The 9482-nt window shown below is 45.7% G+C and overlaps 1 protein-coding gene across 1 annotated transcript in view; it reads right to left on the reverse strand.

The window, feature by feature from the left end:
• Nucleotides 1–8162, reverse strand: part of Eloa (elongin A) — a 12949-nt gene extending 4787 nt beyond the window's left edge. The window contains exons 1-6 of the mRNA XM_023722445.1: nt 8082–8162; nt 6737–6843; nt 3501–4686; nt 2942–3056; nt 1240–1395; nt 1063–1160 (exon numbers count right to left, since the gene is read on the reverse strand). Of these exons, the coding sequence (XP_023578213.1) occupies nt 1063–1160; nt 1240–1395; nt 2942–3056; nt 3501–4686; nt 6737–6843; nt 8082–8162 (1743 nt within the window). The remainder of the gene's footprint in view (nt 1–1062; nt 1161–1239; nt 1396–2941; nt 3057–3500; nt 4687–6736; nt 6844–8081) is intronic.
• Nucleotides 8163–9482: the final 1320 nt, after the last annotated feature.

Below are 9482 nucleotides of genomic sequence, written 5' to 3' on the forward strand. Positions count from 1 at the left end.
AAATAAATGTTTAAAAAAAAAAAATCTACCTTCTTGCGGGGCTGGGGATTTGGCTCAGTGGTAGAATGCTTGCCTAGCAAGCTGGAAGCCTTGGGTTTGGTCCTCGGCATCAAAAACAGAAAATAAACCTCCCCTAAAAAAAATTGGCCTTCTTGGGTCCAGGGATACAGCTTAGTGGCACAAGTGCCTTTATGATAAGTACAAGGTCCTGAGCTTGATTCCTAGTAACTGCCAAAAAAGATTAAAATATTACTACTGAGGTACTCGTCTAGTGGTTTTTGGATGGCTTAGAGAAGATAACACAAAAACTAGGTTAGACTTGGTGCTTTCCTACAGGAAATCAGCTCAGGGTGGAGCTGAGAGGATGTCAAACCAAGTGTTTCCACGGCACTGTAACGAACAGCCATAGCCAGGGGCCGCAACAGGACCATATGCTGCCAATCTCTCAGACGCTGTGACAGCGAATGCAGCCCGCTGACTGTACCCCCATCACAGGATTCAGAAGGTCATGAGGCCTCCGGGAGACAGCCTGTGCTCCCCACCGCTCCGCGTGCTGGGGACCGCACCTGGGCCTCTGCACAAGGCCATACTGAACTACACCCAGCTCTGCTTTACTCTGAAACAAGGTCTAAGTTGCTAAGTTGCCCGGACAGGGCTCAAATCATCCTGCCTCAGCCTCCCAGGGTGTTGGGATTACAGACACCAACACACCTAGCCAAGCTGTGCTCTCTTATAGTCACCAGATACCTTAGTGTCAACAGTGAACAGACTTCTCCCTGGGTCCCAGGGGCTCTGCTGCCAGAATTCTCCCTCACGACTAGACAAGCTCAAGGGAGGTGCTGAAGTGTTTTTCACTTTCTTTAAATCCCACCCTGATTCTAACCCAAGAGGCCCACTTAAGACACTAGGAGCAGGTGCTAAAATTATTATGCTTGCTGAAATGGAGCAGGCAGCCCCAACATGCGCAGGCAAGTGACCTGACCACGTGCCTGCCCCTCAGCCACAGTGCACATGGGACAAGAGCCCGAAGCCACTGTCCTCCCAATTGCACAGGACACTCACATGATTGTATTCCTCTATGCGGTACAACTGCTCCGGTGTACACCTCTCCAGAACGGGTTCAAGAACAGAATAGGGGACTCCTCCCACTTCATAGATGGCTGCGGGGAAGCAGAGGTGAGAGCACTGAACAGCAGCCAAACCCCGAAGCAATCCAGCCCCAGGAGACACGTGACTCACAATCGATGTTGTTCTTGAGCACACGGATGCACTGCTGGTGCAGGGTCATCATTTTGGGGAGATAGGCACACTTGGACCCGGAGTACACCTGCATCTTGGAGTTCATCCTGCGCCCCGTGAACCCGGCTTCTTCTTCTTCCTGGAGCGAAGAGAATGCTACAGGGCAAGAAAAACCCAAGCAGGTATCACAAAAGGCCCAGGCCAGAGTAAACGATCTCCTTCCTCCCATCCTCGGCCTCCCCGACTCCTTTTCTCAGACAATGGCGCCAGTTTCTCAGGACTGAGAAATAAGCACACATGTACCTTATTCCTTTTTTAAACCAATTAGTTTAAAATACTATAATGCATCATTTTTTTCACTTACTTTCTTTGGTACAGGCAGTCAGTACTGAGGACTGTACTCACGGTCTTTACACTGAATTACATCTCCACTGTTTTTTAATCTTTTGAGTCAGTCTCACTGGGCTCACACCTGGGATCCTTCTGCCTCAGCCTCCCGAATGTGGGGACTGCAGGCATGCACCACGCCTGGCCACTCACTGCATTCTAGAGTGTGCCGGGCCTGCCCATCGCTACTGCCCATACAGCGCACAGTGGAGTAAGAGACTGATGTGTGGATGAGCCACAATTACCTGTCAGTCTCCTGCTGATGGACAATTATGTGGGTTCTTATTCTTTTGCTATCAAAAGTAGAGATTTCTGTCGACTGTGGTGGCACACACCTGTAATCCCAGTACTTAAGAGGCTGAGACATAAGGATCACTGAGTTCAAGGCCATGCTGAACTATATAATGAGACCCTGCCTTTAAAAAAAAAAAAATTTTTTTTTTTTTTAAAGGTGTAGATCACATACAGAATAAAAAGTTACTAATAGGGCCGGGGGGATAGCTCAGTAGACTAAGCACTTCCCTGCCTGGCAAGTGCAAGGGTCTGAGTTCAATCCCCGGTTCCGTAAAAAAAAAAAAAAGTTACTAACAGTAGCAGCAGCTAAAATTTACTGAATATTTACTATGTGAAAATCTTGAGCTAAACACATTATTGGAATTACCACTTCTGAAACTACTTCATCCTGAGGTAAATGCCATTACTCTCATTTACAGAGCTGTAAGTCCAAAAAAGTAAGATATGATCCAAGGCTGAAGTTGAGGATGTAGCTGACTGGTAGAGCACTTACTAGCATACAAGGTCCTGGGTTCAATGCCAGGCACAGAAAAAGATTTATCCAGGGTTACAGAACTAGTAGAAACCAGGGCCAGGGATATAGCTCAATGGCACAAATGCCTGCCCTGCAAATGCAACGTCCTGAGTTCAATTCCCAGTATGAAAAAAAGAAAAGAACTAGTAGCCTACACTCTTAGGAACTGCATTCAGTAAGGGTGTCACAGGAATAGGTCATGAATGACGTTTTACATTTTTTCCTATTTTAAAAAATATATACTGAGTTCAATCCCCGGTTCCACCAAAAAAAAAAAATATATATATGTATATGGGGGGGGGCAGGCAGGCTGGGGAGATGGCTCAGTGGAATAAGTGCAAGGACCTGAGTTCAATCCCCAGTTCCGCCAAAAAAATTAAAATAAAAAAGATACAGAGGCTGGGTAAGATAGCCCAGGGGCTTAAGCGCCTGCCTGGCTAGTGCAAGGTCCCGAGTTCGATCCCCAGTACGAAAAAAAAAGAAAAGAAAAATGACACAGAACATTACCTTTTCGCTTTGGCTGGGAGGATGACATGAACTCAAGGGAAGGAAGCGGGCGGTAATTGGCCTGGATTGTAGACAACGGGAGGTCTGGCAACACTGGCAGTGCTTCAGGGGGGACCTGCAGAGGAGAAGCAGTGATGGCGAGCCCCCATCTACAGATGGCTCTTCCCTACAGTCAGTTGTTTTTGTTTTTTGTTTTTTTTTTTTTTTTTGTGGAGCCGGGGATTGAACTCAGGTCCTTGCGCTTGCCAGGGAAGCACTTATTCCACTGAGCCATCTCCCCGGCCCCCCCTACAGTCAGTTCTTAAAAGCATCAGCAAGCACACTTCCCAGGCAGATCCAGGCTGGAGGAGTCAGGGAATACATACGGCTGGGCCCACCACAGTGGGATGCCTCAGAAAATTTCTATCTACCCCAACAGCTAGTGAGACCAGGAGGAAATTCACTGCAAACTGAAATTCAACAGGCCACATACACACAAGCTGAGGCGCGGCGGAGGGACCCCGTGCCCGTGCAGGGCCTTGGGTCCTGAGTGGGCTGCCACTAGGGCCTAAAGGGTTACCTTTCTCAGCCTGGCTGAATCGGTTCCAGTTGGCTGTGGCTTCTCAGATTTGTTTTCATTCACTTTGGGCAATTTCTGAACTGAGTCCAAGTTTTTACTAGTGCTTTTAGAACCACTTTTTTTAAGTCCTTTTTCCCCAGGTGCTGTGGTTGAAGTTTTCACCACCTTTTTCTTTTTCTTGCGGGGCTGGTCATAGCTTAGGTACGACTCAAACGACATGGTGGGCTGCTCAAATTCGTCATCCACGTCAGTCTCCTCCACTTTAGGGAGCGAGGTCAGTGACTTCCTCTCTGAATTGGAGGTTTTTACTTTCCCTTCTTGAGTCTTGAGGTTGTTAGAAACCTTCTCTCTCATTTTGGAAGAGTCTCCCACCCCTTTCCCCACGTCTAAGCCATCCGCACTTTGCTTGCTTTTGTCTGACTTGGTTTTCTCAGGCTCCTTGTGCTTTGATTTTTTAAGGTGGTTGTCTGAGACAACCTCCACAGAGGGCAAACACTTCTTTTTGAGGCTGCTACCTTCTCTTTCCTTCTCTTTCTTGGCACTGGAGGGCAGTTTCTCCTTGACACTGTCCCCTGACAGTGGCCTTCGGTTCTCCTCTCTGGAGAGAGACTTATGTGGTTTCTCTCTGCCCAAAGAGGACTTCTCATCGCTCTTGGCTTCCCCGGAGCGTTTCTCCTTGTGGGAAGATTTGTGCTCCTTGCTTGGATTCAGGGTCCCTTTCCCATGGGTTTCACCCAGGTGTCGCTCATGGCTGACCCCTAGTCTATCATGAAAGGCATTACTGTGGCCTTTTCCGGTTTTCTGATGTGGAACAGTGGGCTCATGCTCCTCCTCTGGGGACCTGTAATGGTCCGTGTACATCTGATGAGGACTGCCAGTGGACGGAGGGGACTGGACATGGCCGTAGTCAGAAGACTCGGGGTCTGAAGAGTATGCAGGTGACACTCTGAGACACCTCTTCCTCTCCTCTCTCCTCTCATGACTGTGAGACACTTTGTGAGGTCTTTCCAGCTCCGAGAGTTTTTTGTGTTTTTTCTGTCTGTGCTCAGGGCTATAGGACCGGCTGCTGGAAGCTTTCCAGTTTTCCTGGTAGTCCCCTTCCATCTCCTCCTCTCTCTGAAGAGCTTCCCGAGGGCGCTTTCTTGAATTGCTCTTCTCAAAGTCCTGTTCCTCAGCCTCATTGTTTCTAAAAGAGCAGATATACATCTCAGTGTCACCTCTGTTCAAAGTCACAGGCCTCGAACTCACAAAAGATGAAGAGCCAGAGTCAGAAACAAGGGCACAGTAAGAACGTGAGAGGGTGATGCTTCAAGTACTCAACTAGGGTCGGGAGATAGCTCAGTAGAATAAGCACTTGCCTGGCAAGCGCAAGGTCCTCAGTTCAATCCCCGGCACCACCAAAAAAGAAGTACTCAACAAAATTTAAGCTCTGGGAAAACGCCCCATGATGAATGCAATCATTATATACTGCAACCATATACTAATAAAAGGAAAAGGACAAAAGAATTAGAGGAACTCAGCCAGGTGGGGTGGTGCCCACCTGCAATTTCATCGGACTGGGAAGCTCAGGAAGAAAAGCAAGTTCAAGTATAAGCTGGGCAACTTGGGCTCTGTACCAACACTGAAGACGTGAAGAACCAAAGACCTGGGTTCATTTCCCAGTAAGCCCGCCCACGCACGCACACGCACACAAATGCAAAAAACCTGTAATCCAAGCATTCAGGCTGAGGCAAGAGGACTGCTGTGAATTTAAGGCCAGCTTGGACTACACAGAGTTCAGGGATAGCCTGAACTACATACAAAACAAGACCGTGTCTCTCAAAAATAAATAAATAAAATCTTGTGGATATGAAACATGGAAATTTTCAAATGTTTTCTCAATACAGGAATATGTTTAATTTGTTCCATAAAAAGGGAGATTTTTAAAAATGCCTTTGGGGCCAGGGAGATGGCTCAGTAGAATAAGTGCTTGCTGGCAAGCACAAGGACCTGAATTCAATCCCCAGTTCTGCCAAAAAAAAATTAAAAATAAAATAATTCCTTTTACACACTTTGAAGAGCTTGGATAGGGAGATAGCTCTGCGGGCTAAGCACCTGCCCAGCAAGTGCAAGGACCAGGGTTTGAACCTGGACCACATACTGTGCCAGCCTGGAATGCTGGATGGGTGGGGTGTGCTGGTCACAGAAACTAGGCACAGTGGCACATGCCTATCATCCCAGCACTGGGGAGGCTGAGATAGGAGGATCACTGAGTCTGAGCTTCTGAAGTGGGACCGTGTACCAAATAACTAAATAAATAAATAATTTTTTAAAAAAGTTTGAAGGGCTGGGTATAACTCAGGGAGTAAAGCATGTGGTTGGCATGTGTGAGGCCCAGATGTTTGAGCTCTAAAACCAGAGCCAAAACAAACAAAAAGCAATTAGAAACATCTCAAATTGCTGGGTGTGGCAGTACACACTTATAATCCCAGCACTGGGAGGCTGAGGCAGCAGGATTGCTGAAAGTTTGAGGCCAGCCTGGTCTACAAAGTGAGCTCAAAACCAGCCCAAACTGCAGGGCAAGAGCCTGTCTCAACCCCTGCATAAAAGATACATGCCAAACTGGGGATAGTGCTTACCCTTCAGTGACAGAAATTTTATCTTCTCTATTTTTAAATTGTTTCTAGAGCCAGCCAAATAGCTCAGCAGATTAAATTTGCAGGCGCAGGGGCCGGGGGTTTGATCCCAAGCCTACCTTGCTGGCCTCATGCCCGGGGCGCACTGAGATGGCGATTGAGAATGCGTGTGGTGGCACATGCCTATAATCCTAACACTTGGGAGGCTGTAAACAGGAGGATCACTACGAGTCCAATCTAATAGTGAGACCCTAAACACCCTGTAGACCCTTCCCTAAAATACAGAAAAATAAAAAAATTGTTTCTAATATACCATAATGATAATGATTTTTAATAATTGAGATAGGGCCGGGGAGACAGCATAGTGGCATGTGCTCCTACCTGGCAAGCACAAGGTCCCAACTTCCACCCCCAGTACTACCAATAAATAAAATAAAAAATAATTGACTTAGGACTGGAGAGATAGCTCAGTAGAGTAAGTGCTTGCTTGCCTGGCAAGTGCAAGGTCCTGAGTTCTATCCCTGGTACCACCAAAAAAAAAAAAAAAAAAAAAGATGTAAAGCAGGTATTTTAAATAACAAGATAAAGAAAACCATTTCACAAACCAAAAGATGCTCTTACCGTTCAACAGGCACCAGCTTCTTCCACTGGGCCACAAGGCCTCTGGCGAAGTCCCCAACTTGCTCATGCTTTCGAAAGCTATTCACCGTCTTCCCAACCCCTGTCTCCTACAAATGTAACAAAGCAATTGAAAGACGTTACTGAACAAGCCCAGGTCTGGGAAACAAGCCTCTTACCTTCAGAAATTCAGAAAGGGAACAAATACTTGCTAAACTACATCTTGCAATTTCCATTCATTACTCTGTTGCCTAGGCCAAATCACTAATGACACAGTAGTAAAGAACACACATTCAGAGAAACATTTCATCCAGACATCCTCAGAACTTTAGAAACAATAACAAAAGCTGGGGAGCTTTCTTTCCCCCAATAAATATATTCTGCTCATAAAAAAAAACCAAAAACCAATAACAGAAGTGATTAGGCGATGCTAGGCTCTGCATATAGCCTCTCAGTCTTTACCTTTGAGGCAGGAATCAGTTTACAGAGGCACAGCCTAAAATCATAGAACTTGGATTTGAACTCAGAACTAATACATACTGAAGCCAATTTTTTTTTTTTTTCCGTTTTCAGGCAATACAATAAAAGTTTATTTTGTAACCTTTTTTTTTTTTAGAAAATAGATACATTTGGGGGCTGGGAGATGGCTCAGTAGAATAAGCGCTTTCTGGCAAGCACAAGGGCCTGAGTGCAATCCCCGGTTCCACCAAAAAGAAAGAAAATAGATACATTTAATTTGATTTAAACATTGTCAATGTTCTTTTCATTCATTGTGATTTTCAAATAAAATTATATAATAGGGCTAAGGGTTCCACTCAGAGGCAGGTCACTTGCCTTGCACATGCCACGCCCTGGATTTACTCCTCAGCAAAGTCTCCAACCCCCCCAAAAATCATCCACTCAACATTAAATTTACCACTGTTGTTGTTATTTTGCCCTGGCTTGGCCTCAAGCTCCCGCGGATCCTCCTCTGCCTTAGTCTCCCAGTGCTGGGATTACAGATGTGCACCACCACGCCCAGCTAACTTTGCCATTTTAACCATTTAAATACATAACTCTCTGTGGTTTCCAGAATACTCCTAATATTGCACAACCATTATCATACTCTAATTCCAGAATATTTCCATCACCCGAAAGAGACTCTGTCTCAATCCCCCCAGCATGACAACCACTCATCTATTTTCTGTCGATGGATTTGCTTACTCTGGAGATTTCATTTAAAAAAAAAAAAGATCATAAGACATGTAGATTTTGGATCTGGTTTCTTTCACTTCCAAAGCCCATCTTCTAAAGCTTCCTGTATACTCTCCAGTGGGAAGGAGATGGGATAAAAATATGTAATTCTTACCGCAAGAATGTCTACTGTAATAGGTAGGGTGGAAAGTTTCTTCAAATATTTCAATAGCTGCAGGGAGAATAAAACAAACATTAATTTCTATAAAGTCACATTCACTGGAACAAATCAGCCTCTCTGATGGTTAAATGCTTGCTCTGCTACCTGTTTTACAGTAACAGGTACAGTTATATCTCTTCCACAAGTGTGAGGGCAGGCTACCTGCTCTAGGAAGGCAGCAGGGCAGGACTCACTTGAGTCTATAGCTTCAGAATCCATGCTTTTGACTGCTATCCTGTACCACAGGTAGGTAAGGTGCTGAGGAGAAAAATCACAGCCTCTGAATGCTGATAAAAGTCATCAGCAACTGTCAGCCACACTTTAGGGGGGACTGAACTACTGGGGATTGAACTCAGGACCCTGCGCTTGCCAGACAAGCGCTTATTCTACTTAGCTATCTCCCTGGGCCTTTTTTTTTTTTAAGTTTTCTGGTTTCTGTTTTCTTTGGAGAAGGAGCCTTGCTACAGTCCAGGCTGGCCTTGAACTCACAGCAGTTCTGTCTCAGCCTCTCCAGTGCTGGGATTATAGGTGTGCGCCACCATCCTCAGCTCAGCCCCAGTTTTGACTGGGTATCTATGAGAAAAGTTCCCAGCTTCAGGAAAGTAGCCCATGGACAGACACACAGGACAGTAAAAGGAAGAGGACAGTGCTAGGAGGCAATACCATGTGTCAAGAAGAGACACAGCATTTAACACGGGGTTTTTAAATACAAGTAGTAAGCCAAGAATGGTTGTGAACTGCTAGCGTCACAACTTTGCTCTATGAACAGAATAGGCCTGGGTAGATTAGAAAGAGATCTGGGTTTGTCCACATTTCCTTTCTATAGTCACTAAAACTAGGTCAAAATTGGTCTAGTTGGGGGCTGGGGAGATAGCTCAGTAGAATAAGCGCACTGAGTTCAATCCCCAGTTCTGCAAAACAAAATGAAAAAGAAAAAAAAAAAAAATCTGTCTAGTCGGGGGCCAGGGAGATGGCTCAGTGGAATAAGCACTTCCCTGGCAAGTACAAGGGCCTGAGTTCAATCCCTGGTTCCACCAAAAAAAAAAAAAAATTTGTCTAGTAGACTTAAGAGTTCCAGAATCAGAGATGGGCTTCAGTTCAGCTATTTCCTGCCCACCAGGTGATCCTGTGCCAGTCAGTAACCTCTCTGAACCTTAGTCACTCATCTGCAAGACAAGGAGCTGGATCCTGTCTCCGCTTCACAGACCATGAAGATTCACCCAGACAACTACACGCAGTCCTTAGTCATGGTACCCGCAGCACTACGTGCTTACTGTTAAATCATTTCATCCACCAGCTGACAGTTCTACCCTGGATTCTCAACCCAATATTGCTTAGTCGATTCCTACTTCTATT

Source organism: Octodon degus, unplaced genomic scaffold (genome assembly GCF_000260255.1).
Source record: "Octodon degus isolate 3935 unplaced genomic scaffold, OctDeg1.0 scaffold00092, whole genome shotgun sequence".
In the NCBI taxonomy this organism is placed as follows: Eukaryota; Metazoa; Chordata; class Mammalia; order Rodentia; family Octodontidae; genus Octodon; species Octodon degus.